At 50.8% G+C, this 23,347-nt stretch overlaps 1 protein-coding gene across 1 annotated transcript; it reads left to right on the forward strand.

The window, feature by feature from the left end:
* Positions 1–20,257: 20,257 nt before the first annotated feature.
* On the forward strand, positions 20,258–20,610 carry LOC108350623 (small nuclear ribonucleoprotein F-like). The gene has a single exon (XM_039106594.2). It carries the CDS (start codon positions 20,258–20,260, stop codon positions 20,528–20,530), a length of 273 nt encoding a protein of 90 aa, XP_038962522.1. The 3' UTR covers positions 20,531–20,610.
* The last annotated feature ends 2,737 nt before the right edge of the window (positions 20,611–23,347 follow it).

Raw genomic sequence — 23,347 nt, forward strand, 5'->3', positions numbered from 1 at the left:
CCAATACTAGAGACAAATATTGAAATTTCCTCATGTTTCTGGTCTTGAGGATGGCCATATTTCCCCCCAAAGAAAAGACACTGAAGAATTCTCAGCCAAGTGGCCAAGGGCAGATGCTTGGATCTGGGCGATATGAGACACTATCATGTCAGCTATTGTCCTAGCCCCTCCCCTTCAGTCTCCTGTCACTCATGAAGGCTTCAGAATGCTTCTGCCCTAGGCACCCCTTACCCTAGAGGTGGCCTTGTTTATAATTGGGTGACTATGAATGCAGCTCTTCCTGTTACCAGAGTTGTTAGGGTCCAAGGCTGGCCCCTGGGAGCCCTAAGGAACGAGGCTAGCCACCAGCTGACTCTCTACAAGTCAACTACAGACACGAATGATAGTGAGAAGCAGAGAAAAGAAACCAAAGTGGTCGCCCTGGGGAGAGGGACAGAGAAAGAGGTCCTGTGACTGTCCCCACGCCCTGGGTCCATCTTTGAGATTCTCACATGAGATTTAAGTTTAAAGAGAGGGAGGGCACGAGGTATTGGTGATTAAGCGTCTCGATCAAGGTGAGGTCCTGCCTGTCAGCATTTTCCAGCTCCAGTCTTTCCCACTAGATGGTCTCGGAGCTTCCTCCTTCTACCTCAGCGCATTGACATTCCTTCCTTTCCCCGTGTCTTCAGCTCCAGCGCTGTTGTGGTGAACGGCAACTGGCCGTTGGTGGACTGTGTACAGCGGCTGTCCCCACTGACTGAGAGTCGCCATGTCTGGGCACCGAGCCTCTGCTACTCAGGTAGGAGCTACCTCACACAGCTGTGTACAGATGTTTTCCCCATCTGGGGACAGATATGTATCTTGTCACAAAGGTACTGCAAGTCCTTTGAGTCTCTGCCTCTGATCCCTCCCTCTTGGTTACATCTTGACAGATCTCGTGTAGATTGGCAGGCGGTAGGGATGCAGAGCCCCGAATGAACTGCAGTGCATGTCTGAGGTGGGCTGGAGGGGCTTCTTAGAGGTACGGCTCCATGCTGGGCCTGGGAAGAGGCCTTGGGCTGCCCTGTAGGAGGAAGCACTCTGGCTCTACAGGCTGGTCCGCCAGTCCACCCACTTACTCACATGAACTGTGCTGAAGGCCAGCAAGTGTTTTGTGATGGCCACGAAGAGTTTCTCCTCTGGGTAGTCCAGCAACCGCCCATTCAGAGACTGCCCGGGCTGATCTCCAGTCAGAGCAGCGGGTGGGCAGCCTCAACAAAACCACTGCCACATTCAGACACCGGAAGGGTACCTTCCGTCGTTTCCTGAGAAGGACTGAGGTGGGTGGTTCAGTCAGACTATTGACTAATCGGAGTAGGCACTGGCAGTGACTCTAGAGAAGCCTCTGGGGACACTGTTCTCCTCACCCTGCCACTCCTAGCATTAACCCTCCTCTGGCAAGGCATGGAGAAGCCTTAATCCAGGGTCTAAAGGCAGCCAGGATGACAGACAGAAAATAAGCAGATGAGGGTGGAAAGTCAGGTGGCAGTCCTGGCATTGTCACCATGTGCCACACAGATTACTCTACTCTATGGGCAGACTCCTGTTGACATATGGGGAAACCGAGGCCAGATACTCTCCCAGGGAATGAATGATGTTAGCTCAAGCCTGGTCTTAGAGGACATGGGCTGGTCAACAAAGATGAATCCAGAAACAGGAAAAGGCACAAACATGGGCAAACGTCTCTAAGAACCCAACCTCAGAGTCCCTAGAAAATTCCGAAGCTTTGGCCACGCTGGGCTCACGAGTCAGCACACAGTGACAATTACGTGAACTGTGTGGCGGTCACCCATGGGCCTGGGATCTCTAGTTTGGTGGTACCACCCCTGTTCCCTCGGCTCATTCATGCCCCGTCCCCAGCTGTGGACACAGCAGAGTTTATTCTGCTCCGATTTGCAAAGAACGCTCACCTGTCTTTTTCTTTTTCTTTCTTCCTACCAGTTACTTTCCATGCTCACGCGATCCAGGATCCAGTGTTTAGACAATATTTCTTTATATATACAAAGAAATGAGGCTAAAACACACGCAAAGCTAGGCAGGTCCCTCTCTGCCCACAGGGCTCCTGTAGTATGAAGAGGAGTTTCCTCCTGCGGGCTCAGCCTCTGCCCACCATGTAGAGTGAGTGAGGACACAAGGCCCAGCCGGGAAACAGAGTGGCCGAGCAGAGAAAGGCTGCGTGTGAAGGAGCATGGACCTGGGCAGTGCAAAGCCAGGGCCAAAACCGATCCAGCAGTCATGCCAGGGTGCAGCCTGCACAAATTCAGCAGCTCCTGATAGCATCGTCTACAGGCCTCGACATGCTGACTTGTCTGTGTGTTCATATGTGGGTTCAAGACGGGAGCAGAAGCAAGGTACACACAGGGAAACTGGAGGGGGCAGAGTGGGACAGACTGAAGGACACAGGAGGGGGGGAGGTGAGGGAGGATGCAGTTCTAGAAAGCAAGGAAAAGCAGAGGGAGGTGGGGGCAGAACAAGAGCTGCAGGAGTGGGAGGAGAAATTAGGATCGGGCCACTGAGGTCTCTAGCATTCAATGCTGGTGAGGGTTCACATCCCCAGAATGTTCTAGCAGCTGCTAAGTCAGGTGACAGTAATCCTGGGCTCCAACTGCCAGACTACCAGACCCCATGCCATACACACATCATCCAGGGCCTCTGGGTCTCCTGAGTACAGTTCACTGTGCCCACCCAAGAGACACGAGGCCTGGCATTGTGGAGTCAAAGCCAATGGCTCTCCCCAGGAAGCGGGAGGGACCAGATGTGCTTTTGTGGTCTCCATGGAGACCTGCCAACTAGGCGTCCTCCAAGGGCAGAGGCCTCCGAGCTTTAGTTTTTGACCGGCTTTTGATAGAATGCACACATTTTAAGCAAATCTGCTAGGCACGTGAAAGACCAAGGCGCCCTCCCAGCTACAGGGGCCCCAGCCGACCAGCACACCCAGAGCACCGACAGACAGCCGCGTGGCTGCCTCGATAGCAGTGGGCGTCACAGGTGCAGCTTTTGGGTTCTGCTCCGCTCCACCTGCCATTGTTTAAGCCTGCCAGCTCCGCTTCCAGCAGGAAGGCCCCGTGGCTCTGTCCTGGGTGAGAGGAAGAGTAATGACCTCCATGTGGCTTGAACAGGAAACAAAGCCAACCGGGCGAGAGCAGAGATGACTCAGAGAGTAGGAGTCTATTCATTTAGTCAGCAAAACCCAGGCCTTCTGAGAGCCAAGCCTGAGCAGGCAGCGCACAGTCCCTTCTCTAGGGCGTTGGATGCTCAGACATCAACAGCTGACGGTGACTCCCAGCCGAGGAGACAGAGACCACAGGTTAGAGAATGATGAGGATGAGGGGACAAGAAGAAAAGCAGTTGTGAGCAGTTGACACATGAGAAGGGACCTGAATGAGGAAAAGGAGCCAGATGAGAGTACAGGGAAGAGAGACCCAGGAGAAGGGAACAGCCAGGACGGAGGCTCAGAGTCCCCCAGCTGCTGGGGCACTTGGCCACGAAGATGGAGGATCTCCATCCCTCAGAAGGGCTCCTCCCTTTTTCTTTAAGGGTTTGTGAGGGCTGAGTGCCACAGGATCCCCCTCACACTAACCTGTCTATCAGCTTTCAAACAGGCCCTCTAAAACCCCAGAAGCAGCAGGTCCCTAAGGCCAGCAAGTTCCCAGCATCAGCCCCCATTCCAGGGGCAAAGCTGTTCCCCTCCCCCATGTCTCCTCCCATCAGCTTTACAACAACCCACATGCAGAGAGACGCCAGCTAGGACATCATTGCCCAACCCTTCGCTCTGCTGACAGAGCCTGGCAACTGTGTGTCTGGAGACCACCCCGAACCACCCACAGAAGGTCTCTTGGGAAATCCCTACGCTGGCTCAGCCTTGAGCTGATGGCTTGCTAAGAGCTTCAGACCTAGAAGGATCTGTCCAAAAACCCATATGATTAAAAAACTCCCAGACCTACACTCCCCTCCTGTCCTCTGGGATGAATGACTCTCAGGTGACATTTGGGGTAGTCTGATGGCCCAGGTCATTTTGGTCTGGGGGATGTTCTGTGTCTCTGTCTAGCTGTCCCCTTCCCTCCTCCTTCCCGCTCCTTCTCTTCCTGTCTCACTCCCTTCCTCCACCCCTTGCTTTCCACAGCTCTGAAATCACCAGCAGGGTTTGCAGCCTGGGTTCTTCCCAGATGGGAGGAGCCACTAATTTCATCTCTGCTCATGAAGAGTCAACAGATTCTTATTGGTGATATTGGAATTTGAACATGAAATGTGCCCCATTGGCTATGGGTTTAACTGCTGGGCCCCCGACTGGTGGTACAGTTTAGGAAGGTTAGAGCTGTTGGGAAGTGGAGTCTCGGAGGGGTGGATCCTTGAGGTTTTATAGCCCGGCTCCACGTCTCTGCTTCCTGATACAATGTAACCAGCCAGCCTTCGGTTCCCTGTCTGCTCCCATGCCTTTCCTGTGTCAGTGGAATCATCCTCTCAACCTGTAACCCAGAATAATGTCCCTTAAACGGCTTCTTGTCAGGAGCTGTGAAACAGGGAATGTCACTAATGCGCTTTGAAATACTAATCCCATCTGGGGTCAGCAGAGAGCCCGGGGATTGTGGGTAACAGAGACATTTGTGGACCTTACAGTTATGATCAAGAGCTTCCATGTGGGGATGGATGGCAGAGCCATCTCAGGTCTGTGGAGAGAAAGGGACAAAGAAGCCCTTCCTTAGAGAGCTTACCCTCTTCAGGGGAGTGGGATCATTCACAAACAAGCAAATGATGGCATCACCTCTAGCAGCATGAACAAATGAATGGGCAAATGAATGAATGAATGAATGAATGAATGAATGAATGAATCCTGGGTTTTCACGGCTTTCCGTAAACAAATTTCTTTTCATCCTTCAAGGCTTTCCTCTGTTCCTCCCTGGCAGCCTCCCAACTCCACTGTACCCACGTTTCATCCCGTGCCGCCCGAGCCACCTGCAGCAGCCCTGCAGCCAAATGCCAGCAGAGGGGCTGTAGGATGAGTATGTGTTTGTGTTCAGAAAGTGCGACTGGGATGGGATTGTGTTTATAAGAATTGCATGACAAGTGGATGCATTCGTGTGCATGTCCATGCAGGAGGCTGGGAAGGTGGGGAGCACTGGACTGTATTTTGTGGGTTAGAATGATGTTGTCTTTGGCAAGGTTATGCATGGTAGGTGATTTGGTCTGCAGGTGTGTGTGTGTGTGTGTGTGTGTGTGTGTGTGTGTGTGTGTGTGTGTGCACTCGAGTGTTTAGATCAGCTTTGTAAGTTTGTGGATGAGTGAATTTGCGTGGTTTTTACAAGGGCACCTGTGAGCGCTTAGGTAAAGGTGTGGAAGTATGTTTGTTTGCAAGTATGTGAACATGTGTGTGTGTGTGTGTGATTTCCCTGTTTGACTGACCAAAGGAGACACAGACCACACTGTCCTGCTGGTGGCCCAGAGCTGCAGAGCAAGATAGACTTCTGCCTGGCACTGTCCTCAGAGCAGAGGGGAATAGAAGTGGGGAGAGAGTCCCATAAACCCTGATGGGACACTGTATCCTGCCTCCTGGAGTTCCTGGAACCATTTCAAGGGAAGCCTGAGGTTACCTGTGTAAGCCAAGGATGCACCTGAGGCAGCCAGGTTGCATTTGGCAAGTACCCGCCAATACTCTCCTCTGTGTAGGTCATTAAAGGCCTGAAGTGCCTGCCTCATGGAGGCCACGGCTGCCTTACCTGATCTATCATCAAGGACTCCCTGAGATGGGCGGAACCCACCAGGCTACCTGGCCCTGTTGCTGTGAGCTCTGCCTTGTTAGATCGGCAGCTTGGTCTCTCAGTTTGCTGGTGCCCTTTGTGGACAAAATAAAATGGCTTTGTTTGTGGCGTGATGAAAGCTAGAGGTCTATTCCAATAGTGTGAGGCAACATTTGGACAGTGTTTTACACAGTGCTAGTTGCCAGGGTCACGGTCGCGGTCATGGTCACTGTCATAGGCACAGCCGTGGCAGCATTCCCACTCTCAGACCTGAGCCTCAACCTGAGAATGGTGCTGCCGTAGACTCCATGGTCATGCCTGCCTGCCTCTCCTCTCATATGGCCACCTTAGAGGCCGCAGAAAACTCTTAGGGATTGTTCCCCTGTCCCTTACTTTGGACACCTCTTGTCAGTGGCCCAACAGGCTCTATTCTTTTGAAACTCTGGCTTGCCCAGCATTAATGGAAACTCACTCACTGTCTCCACTTGACACTGGATGCCAGAAGCCTCAGCCCCTGAATCATCTTGATTTCACACACCATCCCTGCCTAATTCGACCTCCACTGTCCCAGAGAATATCAGCAGGTGGGGGAGGCAAACATCAGTCTCAGGCTCGGGGTCCAGGCTTGCTCCTCATACCCTCCTGCCATTTCACCATTTGCAGTTTGCCCTCCCATCCATTCAGAGCCCCAGATTCCAAATCACTGAGATTTCTAAGTCAGAAAAGCCCCCTGGCCAATAAGCTCACTCCTTGTCCAGTTCCTGGGAAGGGCTGGATAGGTGGGTGTGTCCCCTCCATGAAGTCAATGTGCAAATCCCCTGTGGGAACCAGCACAGGGTTTGGGTAGAGATGGTGGGACTGCACCAAGGCTCTGGACTGAGGGGACACAGCTTGTCTCTCCAGGTCCATCCAGGTCACAACCATGGCTGGAAGCAACTTCAGGCACTGTGCTTGGAGTCAGGGATTAGACCTTCACAAGTGTTTGCAGACGACTGCCAGGCTCCGTGCCGTGAGGCTGTGCAAAAGCAAATGCACTCACTCTAGGACAGGCCGGGCCACCCCACCACCACGCACACATCCCGTCCAGATGTCTACTGTGAGTTCCACCCTGATGAGTAGTCCTGGGCATCAAGTCAGGCCTGCTGTGAGAGAATGCCGTGTACCCCTGGCTGGCAGAGTCTGTGGCTACGTGGTGATGCCCACACAGAAGCTGTGTCAGCGTGGCTGGGTCCAGTTTTGTGTTTCCAAGTACAGAACCGCACTTCCGTCATCCTTTACAGAGATCACACACTGGTAGCTCAAAGCCAGTCCCCCTCAGAGTTTTTGCCACAGTAAAGCCTCCTTCAGGAGAGGCGGGTTCCAGGTGCTGAGATGTCACATTCCGGGGCTGAGCTCCTGCCTGGCTTCTGCAGGGGCTGGGGGTACAGAACCCACTCTGCAGTTAAGTCTCTAGTCCGCTCTGGAAGCCACCTGCAATGGTGATGTATCATAGCAGACCGGGCCTTCTGCAGGTCAGATGTGTACTGCAGGCCTGGCATCCTCTCTCCTCACTCCCTTCCAGGCACATGCCTGTCTCACAGCTGCCATCTCTCAAGTCCAATAATGGATGTTTCTAGAACAAGCTCCCAGCAACCTCCTCCAGAAAGCCCTCCCACTGCCCCCTTCAGGCAGCAGAAACACATGGCCACACAAGGGAGACTGGGGTTGTTTTTAAGACCCTTCCAGCCCAGGCCTTTAGGTGGAATAAAGAAGGGGTGTCCAGGATCCAGGGACTCTCCTCTGGTCTATCCTATTCCCTTTTTCTCAGCAGCAGACTCCCCCCACGATACAGATCATACCTAGCGCTGACCCCAGGGCACCACCTCCCACAAATACGTTGAATACTATGGGAATCAGGGCCCATACCAAGAAATGTGGGCCAAGGGTTTCTGAACCTTCAGTATCATTAGACGAACCCCATTCACAGGGCCAGCCCAGAACCAACAGGCCACAGTAGCGTATGAGACTCTGGTGGCTCTTCACTGGCACCTGTTACTTTGGGAGCATCCACATTCTCACACAGAGCTGTGTCACCCTTTAGCAGAGTTGCTGCACGAGGCAACATGAGCCTCTCCAGGCAGCCATGGAGACAGCTTTCACCTGGCCGCGTCTCCTACCTCCCTGGAGGCTGGGACGCAGATCGTTGGGAAAGCTGACTTGGAAATCACATGCCAGCTGCCCCTCCCTCTTCCCAACTGCATCTACGTGGGTACCAGCTTCCCTGAGCCTCTGTGTCCTGAGGCGTGGAGTATGGGTAATGGCATTCACTCCACGGGATGTCGTCATAGTTAATGAGCTAATGCTGTGAAGCCTTTGACACACAGACAACCCAGGTATTTCCTGGAGCCATCCCTAGGCTTCGTCCTAGGGCACACTGGCTACTCTGAAAAGCTGTCCTTGGATCTGTTCCGGGGCGCCCTGAGCACTGGGTTCTAAGGATGGCAGAAGAGACAAGCAAGCTCCAAATGGCCCAGAGATCCCGGCACTCTGGATGCATCATTTCTCGGTGATGGTGATGGGTGGATCAGTCTCCCACACTGATATAAACATCAGTAGTTCAATCCTCAAGGAAGGTGTCACCTGCCTTGAGGGCCGGTCATATCGTGTGTCTTCAAAGAGCCAACATGCCTTCCCCTCTGTGAGATAGCCAGACAGATGCAGTGTTGGGACAGGGACAAGCTGGAGACAGGGCGTGGTGGGGACAGGGCACGCGCTTGCGTGAACCTGATGGCCTGGATGTAGCTGAGTGCGCGGAGCGTGCTGACGTCATCACCTCCCAGTGACGCAGAGTGGACGACATAACTGTACTGGAGAGGAGGTCTGAGGTCCTGAAGCCATCTTTGATGAGATTGAAGCCAGTGCAACTGTGATCCTGCCGAGGAGAAAGCTTCAAGCAGCTCTTCCAAGCCCCTAAGCACCAGCAGTCACTTGGGCTGCTCTGTTCTAGAAGAAGAGAATGCAAACCCTGCTCAGAGTCTCTGGGGCTTTGGGTCTGCCCAGAATGTGACAGTGGTGCGTGCTGCTCTTGTTTGGGATGCTACTCTTGCCCGGCCACCTTGGGAGAGGTGTCGGTTATCACACCTAGAAAGGGCGGGAGCCTCTTCAGTGCATCAGAAGGTGAAGAGCGACATCGACCAGCCGTGACGCTCAGTCATCAGCTGGGAGGCGAGCCTGCCGCTTGGCACTTTGCCCGGTGCAGCTGTCACCCTCTGCATGCCTCTGCCCGATGTGGGACGCACAGGGACAAAGAAAACAATGCCTGTCAGGGCTTGTGGTGGCGCACTCCGTATCCACTCTAGTCTGCTTACTCCACAGTCCGTCGGTGCCATCATTTTAGGAAACAATCCTCTCTCCAGCCTCAGGGTACATGCCAGCGTGCAGCCAGAGAGGACTAGGGAAACGTGGAGACGGGCAGCTGTCACTACCGTCCGAGCCAGGATACCTTTGTTATTCCCCTGCACGTGCTTCATCCCTGTCAGAAGCTTCTCTTTCTTCACCTACCAACCTCTGTCCCACGGGTGCTCCTGGGATGGAGGCTTCACGGAAATAAAACCAGATGAAAGGTGGCCCTGTGGGTCTGGGGGATTTCTTTAAGTCATGTTATTTCAAACGTTTGTCCACTCTGAGGCAAGTACCAGCAGGTCATTCCTTTAAGGGTAGAACAATGGCGAATTATGCAGTTGACCACAAAATATAAATCCATTCTTTGTGGTGGTGTGTTTGCTTTTTTTTTTTTTTTTTTTTTTTTTTTGCTATCTTGAGACAGAATCCTTTGTAGTCCAGGCTGGCCTTGAATTCCTGATCCTTCCTCTCCCATCTCCCAAATACAGGGATTAGAAGATTCAAGGAATGCGGGGTGTGTATTTGGGGGTTGGTGTACTCTGTCTTTCCAGGCATACCTCTTTTCTTCCGCATCTTTGTTGGTTTCCAGCCTTCCAGAATCTTCTCTCATATCCACGGATTCCAACAGAGTCATGTGTCTGTCTCTGGGGAAAACGAGCCATGGGCCTCATTTTAATGTGGGCACTAAAGCACCCTGACACTGTGGGGAGGAGCCCATGTTGGGAGACAAGCCAACCTCCCTGTCTATGTTGCTTTCGTCTCTTGGGCCATATGCCACTGAAATGAGATTTGTAAATATTTTGTACCCAGAAGCCATCTGCAGATCTAATAGCGAGGAGCCTGGTGAATTTGTGACATAAGGTGTTTACTGAGTGTGTGCTAATTACTCTCGTATCAAAAACAAATCTTGTTCTTCAGGAAAGGGGTGTGAGATGGGGGTGGGAACACACCGCCCACCCATATCTGTGGTCTGGCTTTTGGAATTTCAGTTATCGCTAACTAACTGTGATCTGAAAAATGCTAAATGCAGCTCTAGAAGTAAATAGTCACACACTGTGGGCTGCGCTCTTTTCCAAACAGTGGGAAGAGAAGGTTTCGTTCCATCCTCCCAGGATGCAATCAGCCCCTTGGCTAGCTTCTCCCTACCATATGTGCTACCCTCCCGTGAGTCCTACAGTGGGCATCTTGGTTATTGGGTGGATGCTCTCAGAAGGGCCATGCTTGGGGTTACACTTCCAGTGCAAGAATAATGACCCTGACACATTTGTAACCGTGTGTTGTTACAGTGCATGGCCACCCTGGCTTTCACACTTCCAATGTAATGACTGATACATTTGTAACAGTGTATTGTTCCAGTCGGGCTCTGGCTGGTTAACCTCATTCTCTTACTGTTGTGACAGATCTGTTTATGCAGAAAACCTGCATTTTGAAAGGTCCAGTGGTTTCTGTGAAGGAGTCCAAATCCCCCATGTGTAGTATACCATTGTTGAGTTGAGACCCAGTAGACTCTTCCTGTGGCAAGAGGGTGACCCAGGATGAGTGTGGCACAGTCTGGAATGCTTGAAGTCTAGAATGTGTGGAGAAATGGAAAGGGAGGGTGATTGTGGGGTCCTGGAGGGGGGATGGGGTGAAGCAGGTACAAGGATAGTGAGGTCTGAAGGGAAGAGGAGATTGTACAACACAGAAGAGAGACCCACATGTGGCGGCCTGCTCCACTCTCCGGTACCTGCAAATTTGGTGCCAAGCATGAGCAGACAGGGTCTAGGCCCTTCCCAGGGTGGGATTGGGTGGGGTGGGGCAGGGCTCTTGTTGGGTGAAGACAGAGAATGAGAGGATTACATAAAGTGTTAGTGCAATGGAGTGTTGTCTGGATGATCAACAGGGGACAGAGAGAATGCCCCTGCCAGTGTGAAGGACTCTTTGCTGGGAGGCTGCGAAAGGGCTTTCCAAATGGGTGGACATGAGGACACATAGCTGTGACAGTCATAGACCCCTGCATGCTGGTTGCTGTCCCAGGAGCTAGGCTCTGCTCAGCCCACCAGCTGAGGTGGGCTAGTGTACAAACACTAGTACGCCTCATTCCAGGAGGCTCCTCTGTCTGTTTCCCAGCTCCCTTTGGAGCTAGATGCTTCTGTGAGCTTTAGAGTCTACACACATGGTTTGGAGAAAGTAGCAGCTTCTTCCAGGCCTGGCCCAGAGCAACCCCCAAGGCACAGGCACAGGTCTGAATGGTAGGCACTGTCTGGGGGCGGCCCAGTTGTAGTGGAGGAGAAGACAGGGCATTTCTCATGGTTTGTCTCTGCCAGGCCCAGGCTGAGATTTTGCTGTGCCTCTGGCTTAGTTTGAGGTCTCTCAGGCCAGTCCTGGCTTGGTCTACCCAATGTCCACTGTGTAAGGAGGGATCACTTTCTTCCCTGGGGAGAAGAGCTCTCTGGTCATCTCGTTACCCTGAGATGCCAGCTTCAACATGGCCATGCTCTCCTGGCCACGAGAAAACAGTTCACCCATTTACTAGCAAATACTTGGAAGCTGAACTTACTGGAGACAGCGGCCAAGTAGGTTTTCAGCCCATAAAAGCAAACAGGGCTCGGTACTGTCCCAACCAACCGGCCATTTGGCTGCTAAATGGGAAAAAGTGTCTGCTAATGACCTTGGCATCTGGGGAAGGGAAGGAGGCCTGTCAGAAGAATTTCCAGACTGAGATACCCAGGATTTTGGTCATTATGCCTGTAGGAGGAGAGCGGCGAGCATCCGGACAGCGTGTGGCAGACAAGAACAAACCTTAATGGGGCCGTTTCTTATGTCTGTAAGGTGGCCAGCTTGAGTCTCCGTCCCAGCGTATCCTTCACTGTCATGCTCAGATCCAAGAAAGATAGGGTGTGAGGAGGGGAGGTCGAGGGCATGCAGTTTACAGAGTGTTCTACAAATCACCATAGCTTTTACTGCCCTGATAAACTGGATGGGCCCTTACTGTCCCAACTTTATAACCTAGTGCAAAAGGCTAATCTTGGTTGTCAACCTGAAGGGATAGAGTTACCATGGAAACAAGAGTACAGGCATGTCTGTGAGGGATGCCTCTAGGTTAATTGAGGTGGGAAGACTTGTTTTGAATGAAGATGGTGTCATTCCACAGGCTAGGGTCTCACAAGAATATAGAAAGAGGAAAAAGAGCAGGCATACATGTGTGTGCACCTGTGCGCATGCACACACACACACACACACACACACACACACACACACACATGTTTTTTTATTCCCTCCACTTTCTGATTGAGGATGCAATGTGACCAGCCACTTCCTGCTCTTGCCACTGTGTCTTCTCCACCACGGTGGACTGTATCCCTAGGAACTGTGAGCCAACCTTTCCTTCTTTTTAAATTCCTTTTGTCTGGCTTCTGTGGCAGCAACAAGACAAGATCTAATCCTTCAGCATGTCCTGAGACATCAGAGCAGAGTCTGTGGTCCAAGAGGAATCTGTCACCTTCTCTGGCACTCTGTGTCCCATGAAAGTAGTTGTCGGTCATCTATCTTAGGCCGGTTGTGGATGATGCACAATCTCCTGGCTGTCTCCCAGCTGCGTTTCTCTATTCCTAGTGAGAGATACAACCCTGTCGCATCTGGCCGTTTCCTCCCAAAGTTGCTTTTGGTCCCAGCATTCTTCACAGAGATAGAAAGCTGACTAGAATGGATGGTGAGCTCACAGCCTACACGGTCCTTTCCAACACGTGTGACCTACAAGTGGGATTTATTCCTGAGCCTTAGCTTGATGTTCTCTCAAAAGCAAGGAAGGTGGAGTCAGAGCCGGCAGTGATGCTGGCCCACATGAGTGCAGGACACAGACCTTATGAGGTTATTTCTAGCTCACACACTAGCTGTGAGCTCACGACCCCCTAGGCCATCCACCCCTGCAGACAACCAGCTACAAATTCAGGCATTGCTACGGTCCTCCTAGGTTCCACAACTCATTGGAATGTCACACGCCCTCACTAGGCCTTGGTGGTTCTCCCCTATTTATTGCTCTGGGTTTTTTCTTTGTTTGTTTTTTCCACCTTCAGTACCCTGGGGTCAAGCTGTGATCTTAGAGATTAAGTGGAGAATAGATATAAAGTTCTACAGCTATAAGATTTATAAGCTTTAAGTTGTATGTCCTTCTGACTAGTATGAGAGACCCCTCTGGCCCGCTCCATCCCATTGGGATAGGAACTGTTGTTATCTCCAGTGTATCTACAGTATACTTGGTATTCACCTCGTACCCACCTTTCCGCCATCTTGGCTATCAGAGTGCTGCGGCATTGCAGGCCTTGTGTTCTGTTAACTCCTGTGCAGTGCCCTACTGTGTTGCAACACCCATGTCGCTCACTCCCCCTTGTCTTGTCACACAGGCATGTGTCATATCACCTCTTCCCCTGACAAAAAGGGCAAGGCCAGTACAATAAGACGTTTGAGACCATATTTACATAACTTAAAATACATTGTTTTCCATTTACTTATTTATTTAGAGGTTGGCTGTTGGTATATAAATATGGGTAGGCACACGCCACAGTGTACTTGTGGAGGTCAGAGGACAACTTGCAGGAGTCAGCTCTCTCCTTCTACCATTTGGGCTCCAGGGATTGAACTCAGGTCTTTGGTGGCAAGCCCCTTTAAGCCTCTGAACCCTCTCGCCGGTCCTCACATAACTCCTTGCAGTAGAATGTGCTCATTGATCTCTGTATCTCCATTAATCTTACTGAGGCTACCCGGTAAGTCAGGCTGTGTCACAGGCATGTAGTGATAGACTACCACTTTCTGGCATTCACCTCTGGGTTGGGGGTAGAACATTCCCAGATATCTTTTCTCCCTTTTCTCCATTGCCTTAGTTTCATCTCCTGTTGCCATGATAAAGCATCTTAGTGAAAATAACTTAGAGGGAGGAAGGGTTTATTTGCCCTACAATTCCAGGTTGTAGTCCACTTTTGTGGGGGTAGTTAAGGTGGTAGAAACTTGAAGTGCTGGTCCCATATCCCTATAGTCAAAGGCATCAAGCAATTGCTTAATTAATTAATGCACTTGCTCCTGGTCAGCTTAGTGTCTCCACTTTTATACTGTTCAGAATCCTTTGCCTAGGGAATGGAACTACCCACAGTAGGTAGATCTTCCTATCTTGTTAACATAATCAAGACATCAATCACACACTCACACACACACATACACACACATACACACACACACACAAACACAGCGAGAGAGAGACACAGAAACAGAGACAGAGAGACAAAGAGAGACAGAGATAATCAAGACATCAATCACACATACTTACACACACAGAGAGAGATAGAGAGAGAGACAGAGACAGACAGAGATCACACATCAATCACACAAACACACACACACACAGAGACAGAGAGAGAGAGAGAGACAGAGAGAGAGAGAGAGAGAGAGAGAGAGAGATCCTCCTTCCTGGGTGATTCTGGATCCAGACAAGTTGTTAGTTAAAACTAACATGAGAACCTTGCAAAGCCTGCATTTTGAGGTCAATTCTTTTTTTTATTTATTTTATGTATATGGTACACTGTAGCTGTCTTCAGACACAGCAGAAGAGGGCATCGGATGGTTGTGAGCCACCACGTGGCTGCTGGGAATTGAACTCAGGACCTCCAGAAGAGCAGTCAATGCCCTTAACCACTGAGCCAGCTCTCCAGCCCACAAAGCTTGCGTTTTAATTTCAGCCCCCTTCCATTTGTTTGTCTCCTATAACCAGTCAAGGGTCTTCCCAGACAACAAACCTTCCCATTGTGTTCCCAGGCCCTCACTAGACCTTGAACTTCCTGCCCAGAGTAAGTGACAAGGCTGCTGTGCTGAGACATCCCCATCTTGGAACACAATCTCGTAATCATTGGCCCATTAAAAAACAGACTACATTGACGGCAGAGCCCTGTGGAAAATCCCTCCTGTGGGTCTCACAGAAACATGTTCGTCTGTTCCTTCAGTGACCCCACGGCTCTTTAAAGGCCCTGTTTATAGTGAAGAAAAAGATTGGGATTGTCTGGCTGCCGGCTCCACACCTACAGCGCTCTTGGAACCATGCTCGCCCGGGAGCACGCATGTTTGTGTGGAAAGGGGCTCTGAAGCCCAAAGGAAAATGTTGTGTTTGGATGTGCCAGCCAGAGACGTGAGCAACAGGCTGGAATCTTCAGACAGATGCCAGCATGCAAAGGGCAGAGCGGCTGGTGACCGGGGAACCTCACAGTCTTCCTCTCTCCCATACACTGTGTGTGTGTGTGTGTGTGTGTGTGTGTGTGTGTGTGTGTGTGTGTGCAGAGGCCAGAGAACCCGTTTGGGTGTCCCTCCTCAGGGGCTGCTCCCCCAACCCCTGCCTCACTAGCCCGGAGCTCACTGGTTTGCTCAGCTGGCTGGAGCCTGCAAGCCCCAGGCACCCACCTGTCTTTGTGTGCCCAGCACTGGGATTACAAATGCCCACCCCATGCTTGGTTTTCTTATATGGGTGCTAGAGATGGAACTTGGGTTCTTGTGTATACAAAAGAAGTGCTTCGCTGGCCGGGCCTTCTCCCTGCCCCTGCCTCGCAGAGCTGATGGAGAGAGTACAGGGGCCCCTGACATTGAGAACATGGATGTGACAGAGAGGGTCTGAGGTTAAGACCTTGACGCATAATGAACGCCCTGCTTCCTTGCACGCAGAGAGAACAGCAGCCCACCAAATGTCTGAAAGGGCGGCTCTTCGGAAGTTGAGTGGCGTTTTCTGGTTAAAGAGTGTGCTCACCCGACAGTAGCCTCAAGGTGCGGGTGGTGAAGAAGGGGCTTTTTGCTTCCATCGAGCTTCCTTGGCTCAAGGATCAAAAAATCCAATTCAAGTCAAAATAAGCAAACCAGGGGTTTGATCAGCTCATTCTGATGAAGAGGAGGGGTCTCATTTATATGTTTGTGTATGTAACTGTGTATGGCTCTGTGTGTGTGTGTGTGTGTGTGTGTGCACTGAAGATGTTGTTTCTCAGATGTTCACCTTGATTTTAGAGACAGTGTCTCTTGTAGTAGGTGTTAGCATTCTGTCTAAGCTCCACCCCACAGTTACCTGGCAACAGCCAAGTGTGCCTGACACTATAAAAGGGGCTGCTTGTCCCCTCCTTACTCTCTTGCTCTCTGGCTCTTACCCACATCCCTCTTTGTCCCATCTCTCCCTCTCCCCATTCCCTTCCCCCCTTTCTCTCCACATGCTCATGGCCCACCTCTACTTTTCTACATTCTCTCTCTCTCTCTCTCTCTCTCTCTCTCTCTCTCTCTCTCTCTCTCCCCACTTCCCTCATAACTCCCCTCCCCATGCCCTGAATAAACTCTATTCTATACTATACTGTCATGTGGCTGGTGTCTCAGGGGGAAGGGATGCCTCAGCATGGGCCCACAGAGGCACCCCCTTCCCCATACCTCACCGCACCTCCATAGAACATAAACCCCCCTCTATCTTTTTATAAACACATCAGTGGGAATTTCTCAGACATACCAGCAGTATAAATAACGACATGATGGCTTCTAATAATTTAAAGCTCAGGTCTTTTCCTGGGGCAGTCTCCTGGCTATTCTAAACTTAATCCGGCTAACTAGCGTATGACCCACCACATGGCTACCTCTATACCTTTCTCTGCTTCTGTTGTATACAGCATGTCTGTTCCCTCTGTGTCTGCTCTCTGAACCTCCTGCTTCTCTTTCTTCTCCCAGAGTCTCTCTGTCTCTGTCTATCTCTCTGTCTCTGTCTGTCTCTGTCTATCTCTCTGTTTATCTCTCTGTCTGTCTCTGTCTCTCTCTACCTCTCTCTGTCACTCTCTCTCTCCCAGCTATTGGCTGTCAGATCTTTATTGCAACCAATCAGCTGCAAGATAATCTCTGACACAATTCTGGATTGTCTCTAAGGTATCAAGGGCTGCCTACCCTTCAAGTATGTGAGCAGGTGTGGAAGGACAAGCATTTACAAACGTAAGGCGGGTGTTGGGCCGTAGGAGTGACAACACCAATATCCTGCTGGTATTTAGCCCTCTGAGGATACAGAATTAACAATTGAAAATACAAAGACAACCTTCACACAATGTGAAAAAGGGTTACCCCTAACAGTCTCTCACTGGAATCTGGGCTCCCTGGTTAACTCAGGCTGATTGACCACTGAGCCCCGGGGATACACCCATCTCCCCGCTGCTGGCATTTGGCTCCATGTGTCTGTCCTGGGTATGAAATTTAGGTAGTCATACGTGTGCAGTTTGTATGGTAAGTATGCATATTTTCTGAACTGTCTTCAGAACCTTGAAGTTGACACTTGTGCTGGCTAGTTTTTATGTCAGCTTGACACGGGCTTGGGTCACCTGAGAAGAAGAAACTTCAACTGAGAAAATGCTCTCGTCAGATTGGACTCTAGGCAAGCCCATGGGACATTTTCTTGATGCATGATTTATGTGTGTGTGTGGGGGCGGGGTCCAGCTCAGTGTGAGTGATGCCATTCCTGGGCCAGGGGTTCTATAAGAAGCAGGTTGAGCAAGCCATTGGGAGAAGCCAGGAAGCAGTATTCCTCCCTGGTTTCTGATTCAGTTCCTGCCTTGAGTTTCTGCCCTGTCTTCCCTCAGTGATGGAGTGTGAGAGTTGTAAGCTGAAGTAAACCCTTTCCTCCCCAAGTTGCTTTTGGTCATGGTGTTTTATCACCACACTCGAAACCAAAGTAAGACAGGGTCCTCACAGAACCAGGCCAAGCTTCCAAACATATGAATACAGCAAGAGACTCCCTTCGTCAAACAGGACCCCCATCTGTGGGAACACGAACCGAACAGGTCTGCCCTGAGCTATGAGATTAAAGAAAGAAAAGGGGACATGGTGAACATCCCAGCATCCTGCCGTCTCAGCTCTCCAAAAGTGTCTGTTGTGTGTGTGAACAGTGGTTTTGGAGTCAGAAACACACTATGCTCGACTTCAAGACAGGCTTTCCCCAGGTCAATTTTCCTTCAATATCAAGCTTGTTGAGGAGAAAAGCCCAAATTTAGTGCTAATATATTTTAGTCAATTTCTCAACCTTTGCTACTAATCATAAAACAAGAGGTCACTTCTTTAATCCTGGGGCTCTGTAATATTGGTGTTAATTTTCAACTTGACCAGGTCTGGAATTACCCAGGAGAAAACCTCTAGGCACACCTGTGTGTGGAGGGGATTAGTGAGCCTCTGAGAGTGCCCTCAAGAGGGCATATTAATTTAATTGGGATGGGAAGACACACACTAAAAGTGGGTATTGGGCAGCACCATTCTCTAGGCTTGCATCGCAGATGCAGCTGTGTAAAGAGGAGAAATCTAGGTGAGCACGAGCTGTTCATTTGTTCGTTGTTGCTATCTCGCTTGTCACTGCAGACATCGTACGACCAGTTGCTCCAAGCTCCTGCTGCTCAGTTTTCCCACATGACAGACTACATCTCGAGCTATGTGCCAAAACAAACTCTTCCTTCCTTGAGCCACTTCTGTCAGTGTTTCCTTACAGGAATAGAAAGGTAACTAAGACGGCCCCGGTGGATGACAGCACGAGGCAGAGAGAATTACCACCTGCCCTTTCTTCTCATTGATTTTGGATTCCTCGATAGAAGAAAATTACTCTGGCCTTGATTGTTTTATGTTCTCTCTCTCTCTCTCTCTCTCTCTCTCTCTCTCTCTCTCTCTCTCTCCCTCCCTCCCTCCCTCCCTCCCTCCCTCCCTGTTAGAATGCACCAATTGCTATATGAAACATCTCCACAGACTCATGGATCTGAACACATTGTCCGCCTCTGTTTGACTTTGACACCAGTGGCCCAGCTGGAGGCACAGTCTGTGACGTTATTACCTGGCTTTGTTTCCGTTCCTTCTTTCTACCTCCCAACCCACCAAGAAGTGAGAAATGGCTACCTCTTGTTTCTGCTACAATGAGCAGTACCACCCTAGACACAGTGCCCTCCCTGCCATGATGAGTTGTATCCCCCAAACGGTGAGCCTGAATAATTATTCCTCCCTCAAGCCATTCCCATCAGGGGTTCTGTCATGGGGGACAAGGACAGTAACTCGCACCTCTGTCGTGAGCTACAATCCTGACCATTTCGGGCCATGGATTGGTCTGCGTCCATTGCTGCACTTCCCAAAGGAGCTGGCCAGCCAGTCACATAGCACTGACTCAGGACAAACCTGTCACCACACTCCTTAGGAACCTTAGGGACAGAACTCCTTCCTATGCAACGAGGCCTATTCTACCACAGATGGGGTTCATTGCCAGAGAGCTCTCTCCTCCTCTGAGTCTCAAATTCTCAGCCCAAGGGCTGGCACGTGTGAAAGAATGGCACTCTGTGTTGCCCTTCTTGGGCACAGAATCGGAACTTGGGGACCCCGTCGCTCCCTTCTGAATTGAAGGCAAGATGCATTCACTTAGGTCACCCTCACATTGGATTTTCTGAACTCTATCCCTATTGATGAAGAAACACATGATTTATGAGATTGATTGGGGGGAAGAACTGTCAAGAGTCAAGCAATATTTACTGCTTGTAGATCAAGTCCTTCATGGCCATGCTCAACCTGCCCCAGAACTAGCCAGACTCCACCAGGACCTCACATTCTCATCACATCCACTGCGTGCCTACCTCCCCACCTGCTCTAGAGCCTTCTGGAAGATTCCTGTCTATGCTCAGGACCTGCCGAGTGTCACCCCTTTACTCTGGCTGCTGCCCCAGTGGACTAACTAAAGCCTTGTGGGATGCTGTTTTCCACACGTATCCAGTATCTGTTCCCCCAGCAGTTGGCACTCCCACGACTGACTGAGCAATGTCTGGCTTTCCCACAGAGGCAGCCTTAGAGTCCGTGCCCACGTGTCAGATGTGTTAGGGGTGCTTAGCGAGGCACCCAGCTTCCCTCTTTGCAACACAGGTCTTGGGTGTAGAAGGCTCTTCTAAGCGTTTGCAGAGCTGATTTCCAGCTGCCTTAGCTGGTCCTGGCTGGACCCTCCACCAAATCCACCAGTCTAATAAGCATCCACCCCAGCCAATAGAAGACAGAATTCAGTGCTGGTCCGTTTGGTATAGCAGCAGCTGCTCCAGTCACGAGGGACAGACAGCGGTGGGGTGGGCAGCTAGTGGGGTGCAGCACTCATGGGTGTTCGCAATGAGTTTGCCCTCAATCCCAAGCCTTTTCTGAATGGACTGACAGGAAAGCCAGTGACGGTGAGACTTAAGTGGGGCATGGAGTACAAGGACTACCTGGTCTCCATTGATGGCTACATGGACACGCAGCTTGCAAATACAGAAGAATACATAGATGGGGCATTATCTGGACATCTGGGTGAAGTTCTAATAAGGTATAGTAATGTCCTCTATGTCAGAGGCATTGAAGAGGAGGAGGAAGATGGGGAAATGAGAGAATAACATCTTGGGGAAATATATATATGTATATATATATATTTTTTTCTATACAGTAAAGACTTGTGTTTTTTCTTTTTCAAAAAAAAAAAAGAATTCAACGTCACCTTAATACATACAAGTTGGGGACTTCTATGGAAAGGTTGATAAGACACAAAACATACCATTTACGTGCTCTGTTCCATGGCCTAGCCTGCTTGTCCATCTCCCCAGTCATACCTTCCCCACAGTCTACAGCCATCCCCCCTCTCTCTCCCTGTGCCTACAGGCTGGTTTCTGCAGCCTCAGTCACCATATGTAGTCTTAGGATTGCCTCTTCTCTCTGACCAGATGTCTCAGGCAAATGTCACCTCCTTTGTGAAACCTCCACTAACCCGCTAAGCTGATAGATGTCCCTCTGGTCTGTGAGTCTTTCTCACACATGCCGCAGTCTGAAGTTGTGATTCGTCTTCCCTCTAGAACATCAGCTCTGTGGAATTAGCCAGAGTCTGCACTCTGCCCTTTCGCCCCCCCCCCATAACTGAGTCACGAGGTCTCGAAGCCAAGCTGGCTCTTCCCCAAGGAGGTTTCCTCAGTACTGCTTAGCTATGGCCTTCACACTGGCAAGGGTGGCTTGACCTTCCCGGCAGGCGAGAGGATCAAATGCAGTGATCAGAGCATGTAACAGGGTTTCTCCATTGGAGATTGGTTCTAATGCTTTGATTCAGTCTGGAATCTGTGTGTCCAGATGCTGAAGGACCTTGTCCCCAATTGGTTTTTGATGGATCAATAAAGATGCCAAGCGCCAATGGTTGGGCACAGGGCGGGACACTTGCTCGGGTGAGGACTCAGAGAAGAACAGGACAGAAACATCATGACTCTGGAAGAAGGATGGGACGCAGTGACGAAAGCCAACCAACCATGTGACATTTCGGGTAAATGGCCACTGACCACTTCCCTGACTGGGTCTGGGGTAGCGTGGGAAGGTTTAGGAGTGCCTGACCTTTGAGGTAGCCAAGGCATTTTAAAAATAAGCTTGTGTGTGTGTGTGTGTGTGTGTGTGTGTGTGTGTGTGTGTGTGTGTGTAAATATGCTAATAAATGGATAGATGGATAAGTAAGTGGGTGGATGACAGGGAGGACAAGTGAAGGATGTACAAACTGAAGGACGGATAGAAGATGATGACTACATAGGTGATGGATGGACAGGTAGACAGACATAGATAGATGGATGAATAGATAAATGCTGGGTGGATAGATGACTGGCTGGACAGATAAACGGATGAATAAGCAGACAGGCAGTCAGACAAACAGACAAATAGATAATAGATAGATAGAGAAGTGGATGGGTGGGTGGATGGTACTACAGTAAGTTTTTAGTTGTGTGAATTTATCAGACTCTTGAGAGTAACTTTTCTGAGCAGGACTGGAAGGCATTTGCAGACACTCAGCCCTAGGAGGGAGGATCAGGTGACATTCAGTACTGTCACCTGCTGAGAATTCTTCAGCAACAGTGACAGGAAAACCCACAGAGAATCCTGCCTCAGGATGTCCCTTTACAGTGTCCCCAGGAGTGGTACGACACCTCCAGAGTCCAATGGAGCGAAACTCCGAGAGAGAAATCTATGCAGCCTCCATGCACGGAGGATCCTGTTGGGGCCTTCAGTTAAACTGTCAAGTGGGGCCCTTGGAAGGTATCTATTTTCAGAGTGAAGAAGCCATGTAGAGAGGCGGATGGCGCGGTACCAGGCCAGAATGTGCTCTGGTTCAAATCCCGACTTCACTCATCAGCTGTGTGACTTTGTACAAGTTGTCCCTGACTCTGAGCCTCAGAGCCCAGTGTTTTCCTCCAAGGCTGAAGCTTGGAGGTGTTACTGCAGAACCCCACAAGTAAGTGCTAACTCCCCTGGGCTAGGCTGCTGGACTGATGTGAGACAGGCTGTTGGTGAGTATTTCTGGGATGAAGTAACTGAAAGAACAGCCACAGCCACAATTTCAATCTCACCACTATTTTCTTTTTCCGGATTGGAAACTGAGGCTCAGAGACGTAGAGAATCTGCAGTCCCACAGACCGCCCAGCTTACAGTTGCAATCTCATGCTCCACCGGGTCAGAGAGCAACGTTTCCAGACCCCAGGCCTTGGAAACTGCCCCTCAGCCTCCCTCACATTCCTCTAGACTCAGTCTCCCTTTCAAGGGCCCATGACCCTTTGGAGGGGCAGAACTGACTTCTTGCAATGGCCCTCAGCTGGCAGAACTCAAAAGGCTTTTCCCCCTTCCCTCAGGCTCCTCAGGCCCCTCCAACCCCCAGCCCCTCACCATCTGGTCTTGGTCAGGGACCAGTGCCCTTACCAGCTGCACTGGTTCCCTGGGCCAGGAGCAGACGTTCCCAGGGCTCTCCGCCAGTCTTATGGACATGGGTTTGCTCCTGCCCTCAGCCCACCCCTCCCTCCTCCTACCTTATGGCTCCCAGAAGGCCATTTGGCTGAGGTCCAGATTAACGGCTTCAACAGGCAATCCTCTGATTTACCATAAAACTGCCTTCGATTGAGCCCCAGGGACAGCACTAGGTCAGAAGGGACAGGGAGCCCACATCTGTCAGCCAGTCTCCCCCAGACTGGGATGCCCAGCCTGTCTCTGAGCCCTCTAGGTGCCAGCCTGCTGCTATAGCTCTGGGTGTGTGGCCTGGGGCCCCCTTAAGGCACACCGTCCATCACCTCCATCCTGTTTATCCTTTTGATGATAGCCCCATGTCTGGATCATGCTGACTGCAGCCCCACTGGGGGCAGCTCTCCCAGGGAAGGCTTCTGAGAACTGCTGTTCCCATCAGCCGGCATTCCCTGCTT

Source organism: Rattus norvegicus, chromosome 3 (assembly GCF_036323735.1).
Source record: "Rattus norvegicus strain BN/NHsdMcwi chromosome 3, GRCr8, whole genome shotgun sequence".
Lineage (NCBI taxonomy): Eukaryota > Metazoa > Chordata > Mammalia > Rodentia > Muridae > Rattus > Rattus norvegicus.

Bases quoted from the DNA above. Each gene is read 5' to 3' on its own strand.
- LOC108350623 (XM_039106594.2), top strand. From the start codon at position 20,258: ATGGGTGTTCGCAATGAGTTTGCCCTCAATCCCAAGCCTTTTCTGAAT.